Here is a 26,892-nt window from a genome sequence, read left to right on the forward strand (position 1 = left end):
CTCTATGTCAAAGAACCCTCTTTGGCTTCCTGAATTTGCCCAATTCTTTAAGAGTTGTCACCTATTTAGACATTTACCTGTACAGAAGCAATCCTATAATTTGGATTGTCCTTTCTGCCCTCCTCAGTACTCATAATGGTTACCCTTATACACTTTTTTAAAGTATTGCTGGTTGTTTTTTTTTCACAGTAATGTAACAGAAGGAACCCCTTGTTGTGTAGGAACACTTCAGAGCATATTCATCTGTGTGCAAAGCTAGAGCTGATTTTTTTCCCTCAAAAAAAAAAGCATCATCTTACTTTCTTTACTTGGAATTTCACCTGCCATTTCCATAGCTACCACAGAGAACCCTGTGGCCTTTGCAATCAATTTTCCACTGTGCACACTGTCACTTCTGATACTTTTCTTTACCTAGAGGCCCCTATGGGACTCACTGATGTCCTACCTCCATAGTAAAGACTGATTATCCTGTCTTGCCTCATTCCCGTCTTTCACCATGCAAGAGCCTTCTGTCTTAACTTGTGGTTAGTTTCTTCTGTGCCTTCAATGAGGAATCATGTTGATACATGTATGTGCCAGGTCCCTGCAGAGAATAAATCCATAGGTTACTTTATGTCCTTTGTGTGGTGGACATGAGGTCTTTCCTCAGTGTGAACACAGCTTTTGGGTTTGGTTGTTTTTTTGTTGGGTTTTTTAATAAAAAAAGGTAGTTTGTTTGTTTGTTTGCTTTTTTCATGGAATTAACCAGGTTGGAAAAGACCTTTGAGATCATCAAGTCCAAACTATCACCTTCTAATCAACTAAGCCATGGCACTAAGCCCTTTTAAACACCTCCAGGGACGGTGACTCCACCACCTTTGCGGGCAGTCCATTCCCATGGCCAGTCGCTCTTGCTGTGAAGAGCTTCTTCCTGACATCCAGCCTGAACCTGCCTGATGCAGCTTGAGACCGTGTCCTCTTCTTCTACCACTGGTTGCCTGGCAGAAGAGACCAACTCCCACCTGGCTACTGCCTCCTTTCAAGTAGTCGTAGAGAGCAATAAGGTCTCCCCTGAGCCTCCCCAGGTTTATATATTAAGATCTCCTAAGGAAAGATCCTGGTTCTGATTCTTTACACACTCTGTCAATACCCAGGACAACAAAATAGTCTTATTTAAAATACACCACCTTGTTCATTCTAGAGAAGACCCAAACAAGTCCAGCACTTGAAAAATTACACTGTTTGGCCACGATGAACTCTATTTCTTCTCCACAACCACCTGAAATTCTTTGTTTGTATTAGTTTTTCAGTTCTGGTAGGAATTTGGCAGTTAAAATATTAACACAAGTATAACCATCACCTGTTTTGCATGGCTTTGTACTAGTTGCACAGTGACTGTGTCCAAGCCCCCAACACAAGAGGGGCATGGAACTGTTGAAGCAAGTCCAGAGGAGGCCCACAAAGATGATCAGAGGGCTGGAGCAGCTCTGCTATGAGGATAGGCTTCAGGAGTTCAGGCTCTTCAGCCTGGAGAAGAGAAAGATTCAAAGAGACCTTATGGTGGCCTTCCAGTATCTGATGGGGCTTACAGGAAGGCTGGGGAGGGAATATTTACAAGGTTTGTAATGACAGGATTAACTTACATCAAACATAATAAGATTCCATCAAGGAGGCTTTTGAATGCCTGTGTTTCTTTGCCGGGTCTCATGTGTCAAAGCTGCAAGTGTGTCACAGGACTTCGGTGTGTTATATACAATTCCCAAAGACCCTTTTGCCATATTTCAAGGAGTGTCCTCAGAAGATTATACTGTTCATATTCACAAACTCCATCAGCTGAAAGAGACCCTCAAAAGTCATCTCATCCAACCCCCCTGCAGTGTGCAGGGACACCTCCCACTAGATCAGGCTGCCCGGGGCCACAGTAAGTCTGATTTTGAATGTCACCAGGGACAGGACCTCAACTACATCCCTGGGCAACCCGTTCCAGTATGTCACCATCCTCATTGTAAAGAACTTCCTCCTGAGGTCCGACCTAAATCTGCTTTGCTCTGGTTTCAAACCATTGCTCCTCATTCTATTGCTACAAGCCTGTCTAAATAACCTTTCCCCAGCCTACCTGTAGGTCCCCTTCAGACGCTGAAATGCAGGTATAAGGTCTCTCCAGAGGCTCCTCCTCTCCAGGCTGAACAGCCCCAGTTCTTTCAGGCTGTCTTCATAGGAGAGCTGCTCCAGCCTTCTGATCATCTATACTGCATCTATACCATACACCTGGAAAACAAATATCTCCTTTTTCAAATATCTTTGCTTTTCTGGCTTGAGGCATCAGATGGATAAGCTAAATGTGTTCTCTTTAAATAGTCACTGCGAAGGATGTCAGAAGAGAGAAATCTCGCAGTGAGTGTTCCAAAGAGCATAAGAAATTATCATACCCTGGCACCTATGTACAGTAGTCTAGTACTACAAGGGTAAATTGAGTAGATTTTCAACTCAGACTTCTTATTTGGCACATTTCACCCTCTGGTACCTTACAGGTTCGTAAGTAAACCCATCTGTTTCTCTTTGTTTGGTAACTTAATATGCCTTTCTCTACACATTACAAAGCTTGGTGAAACCTTGGTGTTACACCGAGGCTTTGAAGGGAATTCTTACTAACAGCCGTACTGCTTTGATATGCATTGCACTTGTAAACAGGAGCATGCATACTGCAAGGTCAGTCGGAGGAATGATTCTCTTTTGGTTTTAAGAGAGAGAAAACCAAAAGCTAAAAAACAAACCATCTTTGTTTCCTATTTCAATGCTCACTGCGAAAGGAGTTGCTACCAAGAGGTGGCACTGCGGTTATGTGACTCGGGTGTTTATGTCTCTGCAACTGGAATGCTGTTTATGCTGCTTATCAGTTTTAATCTTCTGGAGCTGCTTCCTAGTGAAATTCATTTAGTTGACTTATTTTCTTTCAAGTAGGCTGATTCTGAGGCTGAAAAGTTTTGTGCTAGGTGTACTTATCTGAAGAGCATACCTTTTCAGCAGAAGAACAGCTGTCCTTAGAGGATGGTTACAATGGCTCATTTTGGACCAATTTAGTGAGATGATTAAATCCTGCTACAGGCTTTTTCTCTTTGTCCAGCAAACCATTTAAAATTACTTTATCCTTCAGTAGACGTTGTACTGGGAATATGTATGGGAGAAATTAAACCAAACCAAAGAAATACTTAAGACAAACCTTCGGTTTATAAAACAACTGCTGACATTTAAATGTTTTAATCTGCTTTATCAGCAGTGGGATCTGCCCAAACAGTAAAGCACTGCAACACCATTTTACAGCAGCATTACAAAATACAGCAAACATTTGTTGTTCTCTATGTATTTACATAAGCAAACATATAGGTATTCAAAATAGAATGCATCCCACCATCTGGCAATCATTACCTAAGTACAGTGCACGGTTGGCTGGATGGGATAGATACATAAGAGTTTTTACCCTGAAGTGTGTAAAGGATGCACACCAGCTTAGGAGATACATGGTGAGCCTCATGTCTTTGGACAGTTTTTTCAGAAGCAGCCTTGAGAGCAAGAAAATTTCCATCTACTTGGAAAATTGTTAATTAAAATGCAGAGGTTTGTTTCAGACAAAGTGGGGGGTTAGGGTACAGATATGACAGACTGACTCAGCATGCTTTTTGTGTAAGGTAGGAGAAGGCCCTCATCTCTGAGCTAGTCTGTGTCAATGTCTTCTTTCGTTTGTTTTTGCCTGGGAAATGACCAAAGTTTCCATTGCAGTCTGATGCACGATGAGAACACTCACATATTTTTTGCAGGATGGAAGTGCTGCTGTGAGGCTGGTCATACGAAACTGTAGCTTCCATCCCAAGCATGGGCCCAGTGCTATCAATTCTGGTGTAAAACGGTTGAACTTTGTCAGAGCTCTGCATTCTAATCACTCTCCTAATTGCTGTCTGCTGATGAATGGCCTGGTGGGTAGGACAGATTCAGACACTGGCTCTGTCATCCTCACTAAGGCAAACCACACAAAAATCTGTTAACATTTCAGTGCAAGGTGGCAGAATCAGGCCTTGCTAAACTGTCAAAGATGTCCACAAAGACCTGGAGATATTAATCTTTATCTGCTGTGCATTCGTGGCTTTGAGAAGCATCTTAGGCAAAAGCTGCTGATCACTCAGTAAAACCACCTGAGTGCTCACAGAATGAAACCAGCAGGCATCAGATGTCTCTGCTCCTCAGCAAAAAAAAGTGCTCTATTACCTCCAGCTGTCAATTTAAGGAATGCTGTCAAGACTCTTAGGGCCAAACCACTGGGTTTATTTTAACAAGCTGGAAAAAAGGTATTGTTCAGAGTCATCTTCTGATGAAACATCAAACAAGTAATTGAAACCCTCTCTGTTTGTAGTGAAACATTCCCTGTCAGTATTTGCAACCTGAGTGATGTGACATTGTGAAAAAGGAAAGGAAGGTGAAATGAAAGAGAAGCAGGGGAGGATGACTTGCTCTGCAATGTAGGTGAAATGCAGACAGTAAGTGGAGAGCATAAGCAGCAAAGGCTAAAAACTCAGTAACGGTTTATCAAGAGCAAGATGGTGAATGAGACTTCACAGACCAGCAACCAGACCCTCAGGAGTTTTGGGAGGAATTTAGCTTCAGACAAGTGCAGGGTGCCATAGGCATCATAGAGTGTGCAGGCAAGCTCTGCTCCCTGCCACAAACAGGCAGCAGGACCTGAGCTGTCTGTCTCATCTGACTCTCTCTTGCAATGTCAGAGTCACTTGCATCAAGATGGATGCAGAGTCACAAAACGTGGGGCAGTTCTCTCCACTGGTGGGAGCCTCTGTGTTTCCTTTCCCCTCACACACGAGAGTTAGAGGCCTTTGAGTCTGTGTTGGCATTCATCATATGAAGGCAGTGCAGCTTGTTGGCAGATCACAAGCCTCAGACCTCTACTCGCAAAAGACCTTTGAGTTTATTACTCTCTACTTTGTCCTTGGGGTGCCTGCTCTCAAGGTTGAATCCTCAAAACCATTACTGCAGATGTGGAGACATCTGGACCTCAGGAGGTACCTGAATACCCTGTAATGTGGAATGCCTTGTACCTCATGTTCTCTGTGGTGCTCCATGCATTGCCTGGCTGGCCTGTGTGATAGAAGGTGGCCACTGCCCGTAGTTCAAACTCCTTGGTTTAGGGTATGTATCAAACTCATCAGGAAACAGTAGGAAGTCACTGCTCTCACCTACTCCTGTGGTAGTCCTCATGCTCAGCTGTGTTTAGCAGATTACCCCTGAAGTCTCTTCTGTGCTTGTGTGGTGCTCCTCACATGGCACTGTGCCTGAGCAGGATTTGTGCATAGGGAGGCAGGAGCGGTTAGTTCGTTCTTCCTTCCACTGAAGCCGTTCAGTTTGATTGTAGGGATCAAGTGTACTTACAGCCATAGAGACCATATCAACTGCCTCAGTGAAGACAGAATTGATACCACTTCATTTATCAGGTGACCCTATCTTCCCCAGGTTGGGGGGAAAGCCATTACAGGTTATGAGCCAATGGATGACCTGCATGGTATCACTGCAGCAGGGCCACATAACGCTTTAACCCCGGCGTGGAGGCTGAAGTCAGTGTCATCATGTGCATACAGAGCTCCTGTGTGCGTAGTGGCTCTGACCTCATGTGCATACAGAGCTCCTGTGTGCGTAGTGCCTCTGACCTCATGTGCATACAGAGCTCCTGTGTGCATAGTGGCTCTGACCTATCTCACATTGCAGGAAACAGCTCATAAAACTGGCAGATATAGTTATAATACTAGTAAGAGAATAACAGCAGTTTCTTGGGAGTCAGCCAAATACCCATCCCACTTTGATGTCCTCTTCTCTCACAGATCTGTGCTTTAAAATAAAAGACCCCCCAGGTGGTAGGGGTCTTTTAGTTGAAAAGAGATGCAGTTTCTCTCTGCCTCTTTCTTTGACTTGGTGGACATTTGATCACTGTGTGAAACTGAACAACTTCAAGACAAGGATTGATGAAGGCATTGGAGTAAGTGCCTTCATCGTTCAGCCTGAACAGCTTCTGTTTAGGCAGTATTTTATTTCAGACTGGCAAGAATCTGAAACTGGAGTACATCCTGATTCTGATGGTCATGGCTGCAACATTCATGGAATGAATAAAATGCTTAGATTTAGGTTTTGCAGGTGGATTCAACGTTTGTATCTCTGCTCTCCAGCAGAATTCTGCTGGCTTCAGTGAAATAGTCTGTGATACAAAAAAAAGAAACGGTTTCATGACTAGGCATTTCTGTCAAGCAGTGCATCTGGTGTTCTTTATGTAGTCTATGTTGACCATTGAGCTATGCAGTTGAAATACAGTGCCACTTATAAGCCCTGTAATTTTTCAAGTGGGCTCCATTTGTCCATATATATTTAATTAAGGCTGAGTCCTAGTAGTGCAAGCTACCTACCATTCCTGAGCAATCTACTGTAACAACAAAACAGAGAAACAAGGGGAAACCATTTTGAACAAATAACAGCTTTCTAACGATTCTGGCTCTGCCAGACCTAAATCAAAACCAGGACACATTCATAATGGACTTTTCAAACAAGGAAATGGTGAGGCAGGGTCTGCTGCAACCTTTTACTGGAGGATTTACTCATGCAAAATTTCTGGTCGCGTTACTTGAATCAGGCTCTGCTGGAATCGAACAGAGGCAAGGATGTGGAGTCACTCCTGGAATTACTTAGCAATGTTGTGCCTGATTTTCTACTCATCTCTCACTTCGCTTTCCTGCCAACACTAGTGGGAAGGAACAGGGAAACCAAGCTCAACAATTACTTTGGAAAAGAATTCTTTCAAGTTTTAAGCAAAAGGGATGAACGTTTTGGAATGGAAATAAAGTACAAGAGATTAAATCAAAATACAGAAGGGTTGTAAAAACAGAGGATCATTCAAGTATCATTTACCTTTGAGGATTGCTAACTTGAACCATAGAACAAGTGATGGAAAAGCCCAGTAACAGTTTGGAATGGTCGTTCAGGAGAAAAAATACCCATAAAAACAGTTACCAAAGTGTCCATAGAATTCATCTGTACAGATTTAAATAGATTTTTCTTTAGTGCTTTAAAATCGATTTTAAATATATACTATTAAGTTAACCATGATTTTATTTAAAATTCCATAAGGTGCTCAATCAGTTAATGATAAGAAATTTCTTTTGTAGCAAGACAAACTAGCTGGAGCCTACTCTGCATGGACACCAAAGGACAGCTTAGCTTTCATTTGCAAAGAGAAGAGCATAGATTTCTTCACAGCCCATGTGAAAATTGTGGTTTGGTTTTGGTTTTTTTTTTCTTTAAGAAAGATATCCTTTAGAATATTAAAAAAATAAGTTTAATAAAGCCTGTGCTTAAAACAGCCAAAGTACTGTATGAAAAGAAATTGCACATTTGATACCGTTTCAACCCTGCTTTCCATCCCCAGGATAACGTGAGGCGTATGTGATGTTGCTGGAGGGTCTCTTGAAGAGGGCTTGTTTTTCTAAGCTATCAGATCTTCTCACAGCCAGGTGAAATTGGCAGCATATGCACGGTGGTTGTCATGGCAGCTGCCTGCCAACCATCACACACCGCTAACCTTTTCACTCTCTGGGCTGATGCTTCCCTTGGAGGTACCATCCAAATGATGTATTCCTATTGTCACCATGGAATAATCCTTGGCCATCATTTTGGCCTCTTTTTTCAAACTCTTCATTTGTGCTAGCTGGAGCTGGCTGGAATTATATGCAAGTGCTGGGATAGTGTTCACTAAAATCAGCTGGAAAGGTTTCTTCTCCTCCTTGTAGTGACACTGAATGTAACGAGAGAAAGCTGAGCGGTAGGTTTTGTTGAACAAGGTATATACAAGAGGGTTAACTGCAGAAGAAAGGTAGCCAATCCAAACAAATATGTTAAGTAGTCCTCCAATGACTTCTTCATTGCATGACTCCTTGCAAATTACAGCCATCACATTGGTGATGAAAAACGGGCACCACATCACAACAAACAGAAAGAAGACAATGCCAAGAACCTTGGAAGCCTTCTGCTCGTTGCTGATGGATTGCATGGTTCTCCTCCCAGAAGTCCCCACATCCCTGTTCAGAGAGCGCTGGAAGAGTTTCTCTGAGGACAGGGAGCTCTGAGGGAGGAAGCTAAAGGAAGCAAACTTGGTCTTTGGGCCAATGTCATTCACACACAACAGAGCTTCCTTCTGCAGTGACTTGATAGTTAAAAAGTAGGTGACTACCATGATGGTTAGAGGGATGAAGAATGCCACAAAAGAGCCTATTAGCACAAAATTGTCATCTGCAAGTAAGCAGCTGCCTTTCTTAAACACTTTGGAGTCATCTTGTAGTCCAAACACAGGTATGGGCATGGAGATACCTGAAGGTGGATTAGAGAAGAAGGAGGTTAAACACAATAATAAACCCCACGATTTCCTGTCTCCCAAGAAAATACTTTGGGCAGTGCACAAATCTTTCCTCAAAGAATAAGTGGTTGTAGGACACAAGTAAACACTAATGGCTAGAGCCACAGCAGACAGAAATTCCAAGGCAAACTGAATTGGCATAAGGCGAGGAAAAATACTGCATCTCATGTTGGCAGCACAGTGTCAGCTCTGGGCTTTGACATTTTTCTGGGGCCACACTAGGAAGGAATGGGCTGTAAAACTTTGGTTATGCAGGTGTTGAGCTGTAGGAATCAAGCTGCAGTCTGTCAAGCTCTGGCGTTTGTGCTGCCACCACATTTGCAAGGTCCCGTGGCGTTATCTGGGAGTTTGCAGTTGCTCTAATCTGAATTCCCTCTCACTTTCAACAGAACCTCAGCCACAAGGAGAACCCATTTGCTGCCATCCAACTGTCCCACGACACCTTGTAGCATCAAAACCATAGTTCCTTATATTTTTAGCTCTTGGCCTCCCTCTAATGCTCTTGAGGCTTATTTCTTGGTTCCTGCCACCTTGGCAAAGGCTTTTATTAACTGTGATCACGATGGTATCATGCCTTTCTTTTCTGGCATGGTTTAAGAGTTGTCTTGGGCTGTTTGTTTGGTTTTTTTTGGGGGGGGGTTGTTGTTTGTTTATTTGTGGGGTTTTTTTTCTTTTGTAGGAGGATTGGAAGTGTTCTCAGCACTGGTTTCTGAGTAGATTGTGAAATAGTGATTTTAGGATTTCGGTTTATTAGGTCTTATTAGGATGTTTTTCTTTCCTCCCTGTAACCTCCATACAGTAAAGACAGTCTGAATGGTAAATACAATACTTTCCACAGCAATGACTGGAGGAATGCTAGGTACAAATTAAGCACTGATAGGGACACAATATGAGATATGGTTCACACTGTAGGACTACCAAGGTCCCTTTACAGTTCTGCCAGGCACTGCTGTCTCGAAGCACAGCCTTGAAGGCAACAGCAGCCATGCAAATACTGTGTTGCCCTAGAGCATGTGCTGTGCCCTTGCCCTGTAATGAACAACAAGGCTAGATCATGAAATCCATACTCCTTGGTCTGCTTTGTCTCGTTCAAGCCCACTCAGTCATTTCCTTAGGGACTTCTGCAAATACTGCTAGCATCTGAGCAAGATCAAACAGCTGCTGATTCTTTGGCTGTTGATTTTGTCCCCTTTCTTCCTCCCAGACGGATTCTGTCTCTCCAAGAGATGCAATGTTAGAGAGTGAAAGGGATGATGTACTGTGAAGACAGCAAAAGTGGAGTTGTGAAGTAGAAAGCAATAATGCAGCCTTGTTTGGAAAACAGCAGTTAGAAGTCTGACTCCTGTGGGTAGGTAGCTGAATCTGAGAGCTTCAGGATCCTTTGCAACTTTGAGCAGAAGTCTCAGATGCTGTATTTGGCTTTTAAGGAAAAATAAATTAGAGAGAATTTTGTTACAATACAGGGTCGGTGCTGTGCCATATCTTGTCCCCTGTGTGCCCAGGAATGTCCTTCCTGCTTCACAGATCAGTCCTGAAACTCATCCTTTCAACATCAGTACTGAAATGGTACCTCTCTTCCTTTCCCTTCTTCCCATTCTGGTGCTTAGGCTGGGAGCTGTTCAAAAGCTCAGGCTGTCTCTTCATTTTACCCATGTCCAGTGCCCAATAGGACAACTCCAGTCCTAGAGGGAGAGTCTTGGAGTCCAAGCAATAATAACAACAGTAATAGAAATCTTAAACTACTTTTCTCTTTGAATGTTCCATTCTGATATTGCTTCTGGATCTTCTAGGAGGCTCTTTGTTTTCTTTCTGACAGCACTGCTCTCTATTTTTCTAGTAACACTGTAGCTTATGTTATCTGCATAGCTTTGAACTGAGTCATGGCAATGCCTTGGGCGAATTTACAAGAGTACCGTTCTTATCTGCCCGGGGCAGAAGCTAGTGGAGAGCCTGTGGTATTGCCCTTTTTGTTTCTCTTACAAGACTACACAAGTCCTAAAATGTTTCAGCTTGGATGTGGGATGCAAATGGGTGAGGTGCAAACTCACGCAGTGTGTGGCAGCTGCTGGGTCAAGGTGAAGAAAGCTTCCCAGTGACTCCAGAAAAACTGCTGCCTAAAAACACCTGAGTCAGTCCAACTGAGGGCATGGAGGGAGTAGTCACCTACAGGAGCCACATTGCTCAGCCACTGGAGTGCCTAACACCTCCAGGAAAAAGAGGAATACTTGGAAGTTCCTTCTCCTCTTTGGATGAATTGAAGGGGTCCTGAAGGCAGCCAGTGCCTCCCAGCATTGCACTTGAGCTGCATGGAGACACAGCCCTAGTCAGAGCAACACCACAAGTTTCCCATCCGGTTCTGCCCTGTACTGATAACAGCAAAGCTGTTTTTCATTTCATTCAAAGACCTGGTGTGAGCTGCAGAGATAAAATAAACAATGGCCTTGGCAGAGTAAAAGATGCCTTTCATTACCACAGACCTTATGGTTCAGCTGCATCAGGAGGCATGGGAGGAGAGGGAACAGCACCAGGAAGAGGAAAACTTTGGTGTAACTGCAAGCTTTTTCAAGTCAAATGCCAGTGAGTTTCAACTTCTCACCTGGAATGCAGGGGCAGCAGTTTCCCAGCTCCTTTCTTGGCTTTCTTGGGTTTTTTGGGGGGCTTTGTAGGAGCTTCTGGGACTAGCATCTAAATCCAGAATTCTGCCTTTGAAAAATGGAAATTAACTTCAGCCTCTAGCTGGAGTTTCCACATTTCCTTGTCATTCCTTGGACAAGTACAAAAGTGCTGTTCAGGTGGAGTTGTGGCAGGCCCTGCTGGGCATGTAAGTATTTCTGACTGACCACCCAAGGCACCTTTTCCCTGCAGCCATGGGTAACTGCCTTAGGTTCAGTTTGAAAATACCAGAGCTACCACAGGTTGTTAGCAGAGGACACTGGCAGATGTGACCTGCTTTTTGACTACACCCCTGTTCAGCTGGTGCAGGGGATCACACAAGTCCTCAGGACAAACCTCCTGCACCTGTGTCAGGACAATCCTCATTATCAATACAGGCTCAGGGATGATGAGATTTGAGAGCAGCCATGCAGAAAAGGATTTGGGATACTGGTGAACAAAAAGCTGGGCATGAGCCAACAATGCCACTTATAGCCCAGAATGTCAATCTCTCCCTGGGTTTCACTCCACTCTGCTCTGGTGAGACCTCACCTTGAGTGCTATGTCAGGCTCTGGGGTCCTCAACACAAGAGGGACATGCACCTGATGGAGAGGGTCCAGAGTAGGGCCACAAATATGATCAGAGGGCTGAAGCACCTCTCCTACAAAGACAGGCTGAGAGAGTTGGGGTTGTTCAGTCTGGAGAGAAGGCTCTGGGGAGACCTTATAGCAGCATTTCAACATTTGAAGGGGATCTACAAGAAAGCTGGGAAGAGACTGATTACAAGAGTATGCAGCAATAGAACAAGGGAAAATGGTTTTAAAACAGAGAAGGGTAGATTTAGATTGGGCATTAAGAAGTTCTTTGCTATGAGGGTGGTGAAACCTGGAACAGGTTGCCCAGGGAGGTGGTGGAAGCCCCATCCCTGGAGACACTGAAGGATGGAGCTCTGAGTAGATTTATCTAGTTGGGAATGTCCCTACTTACTGCAGAGAGGTTCATCATGGAATCATAAAATGGCTTAAATTGGAAGGGATCTCAGAGATTATCTACTCCAACAGCACCCCCTGGTCTCATCCAGCCCAGTTTTACACACCTCCAGGGAGGAGACATCCACAGCCACTCTGACTAGATGACCTTGCAACCCGATTCATTCTATGATTCTGTGAAATTATATCCTGACATTCCTGCATGGAATAAATTCTCTTCCAGCCCTATTGTGTCTCCTCATAGCTCTACATGGACTGAACTTACTGTTCCCCTCGCCAAAGGAACAGGGTTGTCTCTCTTTGAGAGGTAGCTTCTGGCTTCTGTAGCGTGAGAATATCAAATCCCAGCAATGACACTGGGACCAAACTCAAAGGAAACAATGTTTAATCTCTAAATAAAGGAGTTTCTGTGTGCAGCCCACATCCATTATTTTGATGGGATTTTTAAGGAGTATCACACATGGCCCAGAATGTCACCTTCATGTCACTCAGGCATGATCAAGCTCAAGCTTGTCCTGTAGAAACACAACAAAAAGTCCCTGTCTAAGCTGTATTAGCATTATTGTAGGAGGCTGAATCTAATCCTTTAAAGACCAAAGCTGATTGATCTATTTCTCCTTGATGCTTGAGATGTGTGATTTCTTGCTGGTTTTACTGTCCTTGCTTGCCAGCTCCATACCTTTGGTCACTGTGGATATTTAAGAAGATGCAGGTTGTGTGCATGCATTCAAATATCAACAGAAGAAAACCAGCCCCAGAAGAAAGTGTCACGCAGAGCTCACAGGTGGGCATGAGCAGTTACTTGGGAAACTGACCACCTGCAAACAGCAGATCTGGAGGAAGCCACCTGGCAGGGCTGTAAGAGAACAGCTTTTGCACACCGTGCCCGTTCCACACTCCTAGCTCCCACTAGCTCAAGGTCAGTCTGTAAAAAGGGCTCTTTTATCTTAGTCCCAAATCAAACTAAGCTGAGGCACAAGCAAAATCCATCCAAGCACTGGAGGTACGTTAGGCACTGCATTTCAAGTTGACATTCCCACTTAGAACAGAACATTTCCTCTGTGGACAAATCCTAAATAATACATTCCTCTGGTAGAAGTTGGTTTATTTATATAGCTTGACTTATATGTCAGTGGCTGCTTCAAACTCTATGGACTTTAACAAGCCACATAACAAACCCCAGACAATAAGGATGAGCCATAAATCCTGCATTGAACCTCATGGATTTGGGCACGACTTCAGAACGACAAGAGGCTCTTGAAAACACCAAAGGTTAAGAAGTAAAGCAATAGTATCCTTCTTGCTGTTCTCTCAAAAAGCCTGGCAAAATCGACAGGGATTGATTTAGTGTTACATATGTCTGGCTTGCAAATCTGCAGAGATTTACAGCAGCTATAAAACCACTTTAACTGGACAGGTAAACTGGGTTTGCAGCTGCCTTGAGCTGCTGAGACTATCAATGAATCAAAGGCAGAATCTAAAAGATGCCCTGCAGGGTGGCACCCTCGGGCTACTCAGGATTAGGAAAAGGAGGGGCAAGTGAACTGAAGTCAAGGTTTCTTCTGCAAAGCTTCCTTCAAACAACAACTGTCACTCAGGTGCTTTTGCCTCATACCCATTTTGAATATAAATGAGCCTTTCCATGTGCCTTAAGAAAATGTCCAGTGGACAGAAAATATCTCTTAGAAATGCCATCACAGTTCCTCAACACAATTAATCTCCTTTGTTCACCTTCGAGTGAAAAAGGCAAAAAAAGCTTCCCCGGTTCAAGTGTTATCAGTCACACTGATTCAGACATACTCAGCTTATGGGCCAGACCCCTGCAGAGATGTGCTGTGACACTGGAGAGCTCTAAGGGATTGCTGCTTGGAGAAGGCCAGTCTCTCCTTCAGGCAGTTCAGTGGGGCAGTATTATCTAATTTCACCAGAATAAAATCCCCATGCCTGGTACCTGGTGATTTTCTGCTGATTCACTTCCAGTCATGAGCAGCCTTTCATGGTACAGTGTTGCTGCTACTCAAATAAAGTTAGACACATTGCCAGTAACAAGACTGTGCAGTTTGTTGGTAGGTGACAATGCAGAAACAGAAATTTCCAGTTGGAGATATGAGATGTTCACAGAATGTCCTCCTTTGGCATATCTCCACAAGCAAACAGCCACCCAAAAGCACATCCCAAAGCACAAAATGCATACTCTTGTGTTGTATGTAAAGTGCCTTGAGACAACACAGCCAACATTTTGGGCTGAAACAACCATACCAAATAATATTCATTCATTTGGACTACCATGGTGCCCTGTGTGGATGTCTGCTTGATCTAGGAACACAAGCCATAGTGAACTTCTTCTGAAGGTGCCATGGACTGTATGCTCCACTACGTACCGCGTGTGCAAATATATCTGGAGCTCATATCAGGAGTTTGGCAACAGCTACTCATGCACTTTCACTTAAACATCTGCAGAACAACTGCTTAGTCTGTCTCCATGTCACTGTTTGGCATGTGGCACTCAGTGTTACAGGAGTCATTGTTGTCTCAGACCTGCAAACATTTAACTGATTTATCCATGCACTTGAAAATGTCATTTCCCAGCTGATTCACTTGAAGTCATGACCAGACTTTCATGTCACAGTGTTGCTGCTACTCAAATAAAGTTAGACACATTGCCAATAACAAGGTTGTGCAGTTTGCTGGTAGGTGACAATGCAGAAACAGAAATTTCCAGTTGGAGATGTGAGATGTTCACAGAAACATGGAATTAAGCAAATTGGAAAAGACCTTTTGAGATCATCAAGTCTAACCTATTACCTAACACCATCTAATCAACTAAACCATGGCACTAAGTGCCTCATCCAGTCTCCTTTTACACACCTCCAGGGATGGTGACTCCACCACCTCCCCGGGCAGCCCATTCCAGAGGCAAATCACTCTTTCTGTGGAGACTTTTTTCCTAACATCCAGCCTAAACCTCCCCTGGCACAGCTTGAGACTGTGTCCCCTCGTTCTGTCACTGGGTGCCTGGGAGAAGAGACCAAGCCCCACCTGGCTACAACCTCCTTGCAGGTAGTTGTAGAGAGCAGTAAGGTCTCCCCTGAGCCTCCAAGCTGAACAGCCCCTCAGTCTCTCCTCATAGGGCTTCTGCTCCAGCCTCCTCACCAGCCTTGTTGCTCTTCTCTGGACACATTTGAGCATCTCAACATCTTTCTTAAATGGAAGGGCCCAGAACTGGACACAGTACTCAAGGTGCAGGTGTTGAAAAGCTCTGAGTGGTTTGGCAGCCACCATCTAAGGCTGCATCTAGTTAGCATGAATTTTAAGTCTTTCTGGTTTTGCTAGTCAGTGTGGCAGTGTCACCAAGCCTTAGGTGCTAGGCCATGTGAGACAAGAATGCACCTTTTCCCTGGAGCTAACTCTGTGTTTTAGTGGGGGCAGGGCAGGGTGAGGAGCTTGTTCTCACAAATCCTCACATAACATTTGCTTTTGGGTGGATATCCTCGGGAGTTATGCGAGTCACAGTACCAGTGGAGCATCATCTCCTTGCTTGATTCCAGGGCACAATCCTCGCAAGACTGGAGTCAGAATGGGTCTAGTAGTTTTTCTTAGTGCTGTCCATAGGTCAAATCCCCTTTTTTATTCAGGGGCACACACAGAGTTAGTTTTCTGTAGCTGTCCCTTGGAACATTTCATTTGGTCACACATGTTCTATTTGATACAACAGAAAGGAGAACTGCTTTATATTTAACTTCACATAGGAGGTGCTAGTTGGATTATTCTATAAATATTGAAATAGCTTTGTTCTTGGCAGCAGAGAAAACCTCTGAGGAAACATATTCCTTAGGCTAGGTAGGAGATGAATTTAAAGTTTTATGGTAAAAAATGTAATTGCAAATAATCATATATGCAGCTATGATGCTGTATATTTCGCTGGAGAAAAACAAAAGTCAGAAAACCCACAGTGTCTTCCTGACATACTTCTCGTTTATGTTCTTATTCCTGAAGCTAATTTCTTGCAAGTGCAGAGATGTGCAAATTAATTTGTGGGGCTGTGATAAGAAATTAAATAGAAACAGAATTAGATGAGCATTACAGGGAGGACAGAGTGAGAAGCAAAGGACAGGTACCCTCTTTTGACTCAACTGATTAGATAGGTGGGCTTAGTTATGAAAAGAAAACTGTTGGAGTCGACTGCTGCTTCGACATAATCCTGTTCCCTTACAAAATGTGCACACAGTCATATTTCCTAGAGGCAGCAAGAACCTGCCAGCAGGAAGCAGTTTCTTTGCTTCAAGTGCTATTGCTGCCTATGCAGACCTGAAACCCCTTCCTTAGCTGTGCTGCAGAACTTGTTTGCAGCAACTCTGTGTCCTTCATGCCTGGTCGTTGTTGTTTCCTCGTTGGATTCTCCAGCCCTTCTGAGTATCTGAGCAAGGTACAAGCTTCTGCATAGCAATTTTAAGGGGACCCTCTTCACCGAACAGTCTTTGCTCCTCAACTTTGTTTTGGGCAGAGGCTTCTGCCAAGGTGCTTATTGGCTTCTCACAACTATCTCAAATCAGCAGAAGATGTTATCCCTCTGTGTAATATCATTACCCAGTCACTAAAGGGACCAATGGGGGATTATAGCAGTCTAGGTTTGGAAGGAAGAAAGGAAGGAACTTGGAAGGAGTTTGGAGGGAAGGAAGAAAGGAAAGAATTAACCTTGGAAAAGAGATATCAGATAATGCCATTCGTGTATACAACAAGGAGCAGTGATGAACAGACCTCGGTGCTTTCAACTGTACAAGCTGAAGTGGAGAATCCTGCTATTGCATTCAAACCCCTTTAAGTTACTGACAGCACAGTATGTTAAGTTACTGACAGTACAGGTCTACCTGTACATGCTGCCTTCACCTTCTGCTTACTGAAGTGGGCAGAGGAGAGGACTCTGAGGGGTAAAATATTGTGTGGAGAAAGCCTTGTCTGGTCTTTCATTAGCAGGGAGGCAGTGGCACTTGCTAAAGCTAGTCCTGATTACTGTGCAAATACAAGTCATTATAAATGCACCTACAGAGAAAAGTGAGGCAGGAAGGCATCATGGCTTGCTTTTGCAGCAAAAAGGCCAGAATGATGTGTTTAGCTCCAAGGTGTCCAAGAGGTTAAAATCCAATAATAGAAAGAGTCTAAAAATCCTTTTCCTCTTTAATGACCTACAGGAACTCAGTCAAGTTTCCAGTAAGGAGCTTGCCACCATGCCACATAGAGCAAACCTGAGAATGCACCATCCCTGTGTTTCCCCTGTGCAAACTCAGGCTTTCCTCAGAGAAGGAGTGACTCAGCAGTGTTTTGCTAGCACTCTGCCATATCACACCCCAGGTAACATTGCTTCTCCTTTGCCTTGCTTGATCTCACACTTCCCAGATGATGCCAGATTCCCAGATGGAATGGGCTGCCCAGAGAGGTGGTGGAGTCACCGTTCCTGGAGGTGTTCACAAAAAGCCTGGATGAGGCACTTGGTGCCATGGTCTGGTTGACTGGATAGGGCTGGGTGCTAGGTTGGACTGGATGATCTTGGAGGCCTCTTCCAACCTGCTTGATTCTATGATTCTATGCTTAGAGTGCCTGGACAACTAGTGTCAGAGTGGCAGTGTTGAAGGAACAACTGTATCAGCCATCTGTGTGGTTGTTATTATTCACTGAGAGCTGAGCTAGGCTAGACATGCATCTGGCAAAAGGCTTCCTGTTCTCCTTAGCCCTCCTTAAGGCCAGCAAGTCCTGCTGAGTTCTCAAGGGGAAGGTCAGGGAGACCTACCTACAACCTCAGGTACATTTTAAAACCTAAGAATATGAAATATCATGAGAGGAGGGCATCCTATTCAGCTTAGAGGCACATGGTTACCACAACAAAGAAGGTTAGAAGAAACAGGGCTGGAGATAAGCACCAGTTTCACGTGGACACAGACCCATCTGCACGCTCACACACACCTGCTCAACTAAGACTGCCACCTTTTCTAAGTCACACAGCTACAAGCTTTGATTTCGTTATCTGAAGTCATCGCTGCTCACATCAGCCTCATTTCTGTAGCAGCATCTGTAGGTCCTTACAAACATTGGCACTCCCCTGAAGATGAACAAGGAGAGGTCTGTGAAACCTTCAGCCTGCAGTTTGGCAGTACTTCAGTGCTGCTGTGGCTGTTAGCTCCAAGGAGATGACCTGCCAGCTTTCTCAAGGGCGTAGGGCAGGTAGGGTGTAGGGTAGCAGTGGAGATCTCTGCAAGTTTTCTGTCCCTGTAGTGTGTCAATAGCATTTATATTTTCATATGGGTCTGATGATGTCTCCTTGAAGGATTCCTCTGCCTGAACACCTCCCCAGGCTCCGTGCTGAGACTAAAATGTTGCACTTCCAGTGTGGTTGGCCCCATGGCCCTATGTGCCAGCTCTTTCAGATTGACTCCAGTTCGGTCTGTACTTCTGCCTGCACTTTAATCCCTGCAGCCACCAAGGAAGATCTGCCAGCAGGGAGAGGGGGAAGCATGTTGCATTGCACAGTGCCTAGAGGAAATGAGACTGTGGCTGCAAAAATCTAGGGGTGGAAGGAGGTTTCTAATGTGACAGTAAAAGGCCCTTAAGAGCTCCCACCCTGTAATTTAACTGCGTTTTTATTTACCACACCAATTTATTCACAGTCTGATCTCTGGGGAGATTGAGACTTAGCACTACCCCAGAGTGTGGGAAGAGCAGAGAGAGTATGGCAGTGTCTGGCTAAGCATGGAGAGGAGGCTGAAGAACTGGTTTGCCTGGGGGATGCTGGCTGAGCAGAGCTGAAGCCCACTGTAGCCAGACGGCAGCTATTCCTGCTGTCATCTGGGAGTCAGGAGGGAGCTGGCCTTAATCTTCACCCTCAGCAAATGTAGGCTGATGACAGCTGTGTAACCACTTCATCCATGGTGATTAGAAGTGATTAGAAGTGACTGACCTTATAATAAAGAGCTGAATATTTATTCTGAAGACTTGCAAGAGGTGCCACAGGTCTCCAGCCCAGCTCTGTGCAGAGGGATGAGGTTCTATTCATTATTTAAAGCTTCTCTATGGGCAAACCTGCTAATTCTGTGGCTCAGTGAAATGCAGCAGACCAGGTCAAACACCTCTTTTTCTTTCTGTGTGCTCAGCTAATGTTCTTTAAATTGCACTGATGTTTTTATCTTCCCGATAGCAATGGTTTCATTTCTACTCAAAGGGAGATATAAATTTGTGATTGTCACTGGCTAGGGTAAATATCTCAATTTGGAAAGGGAAACAGCCTCTACGTGGGACCAGCTTCAGCCACTTGTGTTCCCTTCTGTTTAGCACAAGACCCTTTTGTGCTCCATATCAGATCACAGCATTCACTGTCCAGAGCCCTAGGAGAACAGGTTTGGGGATAACTGCGCTTTGAGAAAGAAAGAAACACCATGTTTACAGCAGGAGCTTCCCAGATCAGGTATTATCAGTTTGCCCTTTTAGCTGGGAAGGTTCTGATGGCTCCCCAGGGCTAACTGATTACATGCAAGGCATGCTGCATGCACAGCAATGTCTAAATATATTGTATATATGTATGCATATAGAGAGAGGCAATAAACTAGAAATTATGGAAAGACCTTAGCTATTCCACTATCATAAACAGGTAATGTGATGGCTCCTAGGGCAGGCTAAGTGACAAGATCCTCTGCCATCCCAGTTTTTCAACTTCTGCCCCTTTAGTTGGCACAATTTGTTGAATGCTAATAATTTCCTTAGCTCTGCCCTCATCTTACACTGAACTGAATACAGATTTCTGTTGGTATCTCACTGAAAAGATTCTAGCAGTGCTGCCTGACCTCATTGTGTAGTTCAAAAGGTTTCTGAATGTAACTATCAGATACATTGCTTAGTTAATATGATTTTTTTAGCAACAATTTCACACTGAGTCTGAAGGGCACACAGAAGCAAAACTGGAATTCTTCTGAATTGTAGAGACCTTCAACCAGATCCCACTTTAATGCAGACATTTGACTTGTCTCCCTCTGTCTCCTTTTGTGGTTGCTTGCAGATGGTGCTGATTAAGCAGATTAACAGCTTCTTACTACTTAGACAAGGCGACTGCAGCAATGGCTCAGCAGTTACTGAGTGAGATGTCCTGAAGCAGTGGGTGATTTGGAAGGAAAACCAGCATGAGAAGCAGCTTGGAGACCTGTGCTGATCTCAACATCATGATTCAGGATTCTGTGATTTATGCTTCACTACCCACCTAATCGATAATGTCCTTCACCCTGACTGAGCTGCTCTTGTGTTAAATCAGTCAGTGCCCTGGTCATGTTTAGAAGGTGGCAGATGCACCTGAGATCTGAAGCCATAGAGTATTAATCTTAGGATATTCATAGTTCACCTCAGTCTATGATTCTAGCAATAGAGGTCAATTTGACATTTCAAAACTCAGCTCAAAGACAAAATCATAATAAGAGTTATGTTCTGCCAAAAGGAAATAGGTCTTCCCAGTGGGTGTGATTTACTTGCAAGACAAATGCAGGAAGGAATGCTGCAAAGTGCACAGCTCCAGTTTTGCTCAGCCAGGAAAGAGAGCCTTTATCACTACGCCTCAGCCTGCTCATAGGATTTCACAGGAATCTGATGGGCTCTTTTCTATCAGTGACTCTGGAGGACATCGTAGGGAAAATCAGCTGAGAGGCATTTCTAAATTTGCTGTAGATACCTAGGAAGATATTGTCTCAGCTCTGGCAACCCCCCTGACTTTTATTAGCTGGACTTCTGCTTAGAAATGATGCCAATGACATGAGCCAGAAAATGCACAGGGAAAGCTAATTGCAGCTTGAGTGTGCAAGAGCTTGCAGTGCTCCTGCTAACTGGGGAAAATGTGAGGGTTTCATTTTGAAGTGGAATTCTGCAGTGTGCATGACCTACCTAACCTTGGGAAATGCAGCATCTGCCTTAAATAAAATTTAATCATTTAAAACACATCAAAGAAGCTGTGAAATTGCTCTGTATAGTTTTTTAAATGAATGAAAACTTCTTTGTTCTTGACATTTTGTTTCATGCCTTTACAATGCTGCTTTAACAACATTATTAATTTAGAAGGCAACTGCAGTGTGCAAATGAGAGAGATTATAAACCCCAACACGATTCCTTGTGCACTTCTCTTTTGCTCATATATATTGCATGTGTCTTCTGCTCTACAGAAGTCCTTTTCCTCTGGTTAGAAATTCTTTAAGAGTTTCTTGGTCAGGATAGGATTTCCTTTTGATCATGTTCTGTTGTGGAGACTTGCTGCAAAAAGACCAGAGCAGGCCTAAGACCATGTTCTTTCTGCATGTTCCAACTCCTGCCATAGCCCTTTCTGCAGAAAAGGTCATGCTACAGTAGGACCTAGGCTCATTTTTCCCCCTGTAGATGGAGAACCCATTGTGGAGTCTTGTATGTATTGCACACTGTGCAATATATAACCTTGCATAGAAGGGGGAGCAACCTATCATAGGCACTGTGCTGTTGCTGCCTTTTTCCTTGTAATATTCCATTTACTCTGATCCAAAGAGAGGCTGGCTGATTATAGGTCATATTGCCAACCACAAAGAGTTACTTATTCACTCAAAGAAACCTGATAACAGAACCAGACTGGTCCAGCCAAACTTAATGCTCTTTTTGGTTGCCAGTAGCTTGAAGGGGAAGAAGAACATAGCCTTTATGGTCTTCAAAGAAAAATGAAACCAAAGAAGAAAGGAAGGCCACACATTTATGTTGTGATCACTTTGTTTTATCCATAAAGAGAATGCTTACTGCGAAATAGATGCTCACAGAGGGAGTGTGTGCCTTTTTCATAGGCAAAAGCTTTCATCTCAGTCTGGAGAGGAGGAGGCTCTGAGGTGACCTCATTGTGGCCTTCCAGTATCTGAAGGGGGCCTTCAAAAAAAGCTGGGGAGGGACTTTTTAGGCTATCAGTGAGTGAGAGGACTAGGGGGAATGGAGCAAAGCTGGAGGTGGGGAGATTCAGACTGGACATGAGGAGGAAGTTGTTCAGTATGAGAGTGGTGAGAGCCTGGCATGAGTTGCCCAGGGAGGTGGTTGAGTCCCCATCCCAGAGGTGTTTAAGGCCAGGCTGGATGAGGCTGTGGCCAGGCTGATCTAGTGTGAGGTGTCCCTGCCCCATGGCAGGGCATGGAACTAGATGATCCTCGTGGTCCCTTCCAACCCTGACTGATTCTATGATTCTATTCTATGATCTCCTCTTGATAATCAGGTAATGAGACAGTACATATATACTAGTATAATGTATTCTTCCCCATCCAGATGTATCACAGAATCCCAGACTGTCAGGGGTTGGGAGGGACCTCGAATGCTCATCTAGTTCAACGGCCCTGCCAGAGCAGGTTCACCTATACCAGATCATCCAGGCAGGGGTGTATGTCAGATTGCTGAATGTTTCCAGTTTGGAAACGTGACCCTATGGATTTTTATGTGGTTTATTTATCTCAATGTTTCCAAATCTGAAGAATTTAGCATGCAGTTTGATCATCATCACTCCTTTGAGCATGTTTTCCTAAAGAAAAGTGTAAAGTTAGTTAAACCTCCTTGTCAGAGAGTGAGAAAACATATTCAGGTTCAAAATGCCAGGTTTGTTATTCTTCACAGTTATAAGAACAAGGTATGTGTTGGTCTGGTGGGTAAGATGTGGACGTTGCTCTGGGAAGAACAAACCAAGCAAAGAAATCTGCTACATGAGAATAGTTTGCATCCATATGGAGAATAACTATGATATTTATCTCTCCTTCTCAGAACCATCTTAAGTAATGTCTCCTAATCAGAATACATGTGCCAGCCAACTGAGAAATGTTCATCACTGCACTGAATGTTAACTTCTTTCAGACAACCTAGGGATGAAGTACTTAGCCATTAGCTGTCACAGCTGGTGGAGTCATGAATATGGCAATGAACTTTCTACTGGCATAATTGTCACTGACTACTATGCCTCATACATTGTGTCTCTGTAAAATAAGCCACTGAGGATGCTATTTTCATGAGATGCTGATGAAGCTCCAGCACCTTAGGAAGTTAAGTTAGAGCAAATTCCTCTACAAGTTGTGTCAGAATTTTTGTGTCAGACAACATCTTTGGGGCATTTTATTTTTATGGTGGCATCTATCTTCACAAATGGAAAAGCTTGCTGTCAGGGGTGACCTCATTGCTGTCTACAATTACCTGAAGAGAGGCTGTAGCCAGGTGGGGTTGGTCTCTTCTGCCAGGCAATCAGCAACAGAACAAGGGGACACAGTCTCAAGTTGTGCCAGGGAAGTATAGACTGGATGTTAGGAGGAAGTTGTTGGCAGAGAGTGATTGGCATTGGAATGGGCTGCCCAGGGAGGTGGTGGAGTCACCATCCCTGGAGGTGTTCAAGAAAAGCCTGGCTGAGGCACTTAGTGCCATGGTCTGGTTGAGTGGCTAGGGCTGGGTGCTAGGTTGGACTGGATGATTTTGGAGGTCTCTTCCAACCTGCTTGATTCTATGATTCTATGTCCCTTGGGATTGCCAAAACACAGAAATTACAATTCTTGCCCTTGATATCCTCCAGCTAGGAAGAGTAAACTGCTCTGGGACTGCTTTTGGGAGAACAATAAACCAAAGCAAACTGAAGCAAACCCAAACAAATCCCAAAAACCGCCACCTGAACAAAAGATTAACTGAGGAAATTAGTATAAATACTGCATGAGAATGCAAAGCCAGGAGAAAAAATGCAAGTGATAAAAGTGAACAACCACACTGTAAAGAGAGTAGTGCAGCAGATACTTCAAGTTTAGCTCCAGCACTTCCAAATTTAGATGCTCAGCTTTAAATCTATATTGTCAGAGTACATTGCTGTGTGTAATTATTTGCAGTTTCATGTGTTTTGGCAGTATATTGCATATTATAACAAGTGGGGTGTTCTTCTGCTGTGCCAAGTCATCACTAAATTACATTTTCATGAACCAGCAAATTATGTCATCTGGAAGAAATGGATGAGGTGGTGGATCTGGGATTCCCAGCTTGCTGCCCCTTGGCTATTTGTGCCTTTTGAAAACAGTGAAGAGACTTTGAAATAAAAGCTCTCTTCATCAGAAGGAGGCCAAAACTGTCAGCAAACCACAACCCAGAGACACTGATATTTGTACTCTCCCTATCCCAACTGCTTCCCTAGCCCTTTGTACTCTTTAGGACAGCAAGAATTCACACAGAGAAGTTGCCAGCAGCCTGGGAAGAAGGTGTAAGCCTCCTTGTCAGCATAAAGCATCACACTGACAAATCATCAGAGGGTTCAGCTGCACCTAGTTTGTTTTGTAAAGGCTACAGTTTGGAGAACATTGCTTCACATGCTGCAGTATCCCTGTATTTTTGAAGCCTCAGAAGCAATCACAGCGTTTTAAGAGAGTTATGCAGCAGGAGATATTTGACCATCTTCATCCAGCTCCACTTTGGGCTTCTGCATGCGAAGTACTGAATAAATCTCAGTTGTTAGTGACTGGGGAGAGAGGAGACTGCCTGAAGGCAGTGAACAGATGTGTAGGCTGAGTGTGAAATGATAAGAGAAGAGAAAAACCAGCTAAGAGGATTTGAGCTTCATAAAATTCCACATTACTTAGACCATTACCAGAGGAACAGAGAGAAATAAGGCCTGAAGAATGATGTATCTAAAGGCCTAGTATTAATGTTTGTATTTCTTTTATGTGATTGAGTTTTTTTAAGGAGACAATTGTTGGGCTCTTGCAGAGCAATACATTTCCTAGGCCCACTCAAGACTCAAAGGTGCTTTACCTGTATTTCCCAGCACAGGCTCTAGTTACCATTCTATAAATTCCACTGAAATGCCATCCAAAATTTAGCTCTTAATTTTTCTGGGAAGGGGAAGTACTTGGGCTCTTTACACCTGTTCTCAGTAATGACCTCTATGCTTTAACACACGTGGAACAATTTTCAGGGTTTTGTGGGCTTTTGCCTTCAACAGCTACAAATAATCTAATTATCTAGCCACTCTGGGTGCTGGGTGATTTAAGTATTAAAGACATGATTAGAATCTGTTGCAGTAATTAGAATCTATTTTAAACCAATTGCCTGTGGCATTACATGGTCTGGTGAAAGAAAGGCTGCTGGCTAAATCCTCTTCAGCCACTAAATGTAAAACCAAATGTTAGTACAATTATTATTATAATTATTCTCTTTCTTTTTTTTTAAGAGAGTAAATATTTCAGAACTCAAGTAGATCAAACTACCTGTGCTTTTCAATGCTGTTTTAATACAGTTCATCACTGAAGCTAACAGAAGGAGGACCACTGATCTTTGGATCAAATTCCCTGGATAAATTGGTTAACTTGCCAGATAAAAGAAAAAGTACAGATCTAGTGAATGATTATGCTATTCCTTAGGTAAATTCAAAATCATAATAAAAGAGCCATGGATAAATTGGGAAGTATCAGGAGAATTTCTGCTTCTCCCATGAATCAGCCTGAAGTATTTGTGGAAGTCAGTGAGGAGCTGGATAAGGGCAGTCCAGCTGATAGAAAGTTCTTGGATTTCCTGAAAGCTCTGACAGCTCTATTTTGTCAAAGTCTGTTAAAGAAATTAAACTTTCCTGGCAGCAGAAGAAACATTTTCTTGTAGAAAAAGGATGAACTGAAAGCAGGGAAACAAGCAGTAGGCTTAAATGGTTTGTTTCCACAGTGAGGGTGATAGAAGGTAGAATCCAATTGCACTCTCTGTTCACTGGTGCTGTTGAGACTATTCTTGATGTGCCTGCATGGGCACTGGAACTGTGTAAATGTGCTGGTGACACAGATGTGGACTGTAAAGAATTACAGAAGGTCCTCATAAATCTCAGCTAATGGACAGCAGATGTAGCAGACAGAATTCAATGCTAAGAAGAAAAGAGACATGTATTAGTTATGGGGGAACCCTATCTAAATATGCAAAACTGTCCTGACTCAGGAAAGGGAGGAGGACCATGCAAATGGTCAGATGGCTGGCACACCTCTCTCATGGAGAAAGATTGAATGAGTTAGGATTTAGCCTGGAGAAGGCTCTAGGGAGGCATAATTGCAGCCTTTCAATGTATAAAGAAGGCCTACAAAAAGGTGGAGAAAGACCTTTTCACAGGGCCTGTAGTGACAAGGCAGAGGTCAAGAGGTGTAAAGTGAAAGAGGGTAGATTTAGATTGGGCATAAGGAAGAGGCTGTGGCCAGGCTGCTCTAGGGTCGGGTGTCCCTGCCCATGGCAGGGCGGTTGGAACTGGATGATCCTTGTGGTCCCTTCCAACCCTGACTGATTCTATGATTCTCAGATTTTTGAGTTTATGACGAGGGTCATGAAACACTGAAACAGGTTGCCCAAAGAAGTTGGGGATATCCCATCCTTGGAAGCATTCACGGTCAGGTTGGGTGGGATTCTGATCTACTGAAAGCTGTCCCTACCCATGGTGGGAGGGGTTGAATTAAATGATGCTTAAAGGCCCCTTTCACCTCAAAGCATTCTGTGATTCCATGATTTTGGAATCATCAAGCTCAGTGTGTGGGTATGGTTCTGAAGACTAAAAGAAGGGTAGGGCTTATTAATGTGGGAGCTGAGAACAAGGCAGAAAATGTTATTACAGGGGTACAAAGATGACCTAGTTATGGAATACTGCCACATAAACAAAACCAGTACATATCTGGATTCAGACTGATACAGCAATTATTGAAGGAGAATATGTGAGAGGATAAACTAAGGATAATGTCAGTGAAGGAGCTGTTGAGGTTCTCTATCTGTAGGTCACTTCCTCTTGCCCTGACAAAACAAACCTGTACAGGGGAGCA

General features: G+C 43.7%; 1 protein-coding gene across 3 annotated transcripts in view; it reads right to left on the reverse strand.

The window, feature by feature from the left end:
• Positions 1–3,185: 3,185 nt before the first annotated feature.
• HTR2A (5-hydroxytryptamine receptor 2A) overlaps positions 3,186–26,892 on the reverse strand; it is a 34,403-nt gene continuing 10,696 nt past the window's right edge. For all 3 annotated transcript variants that reach the window (XM_064175519.1, XM_064175537.1, XM_064175529.1), the window contains exon 4: positions 3,186–8,388. In XM_064175519.1, the coding sequence (XP_064031589.1) occupies positions 7,589–8,388 (800 nt within the window). In that variant the 3' untranslated portion in view covers positions 3,186–7,588. The remainder of the gene's footprint in view (positions 8,389–26,892) is intronic.

This window comes from Pogoniulus pusillus, chromosome 3 (assembly GCF_015220805.1).
Source record: "Pogoniulus pusillus isolate bPogPus1 chromosome 3, bPogPus1.pri, whole genome shotgun sequence".
In the NCBI taxonomy this organism is placed as follows: domain Eukaryota; kingdom Metazoa; phylum Chordata; class Aves; order Piciformes; family Lybiidae; genus Pogoniulus; species Pogoniulus pusillus.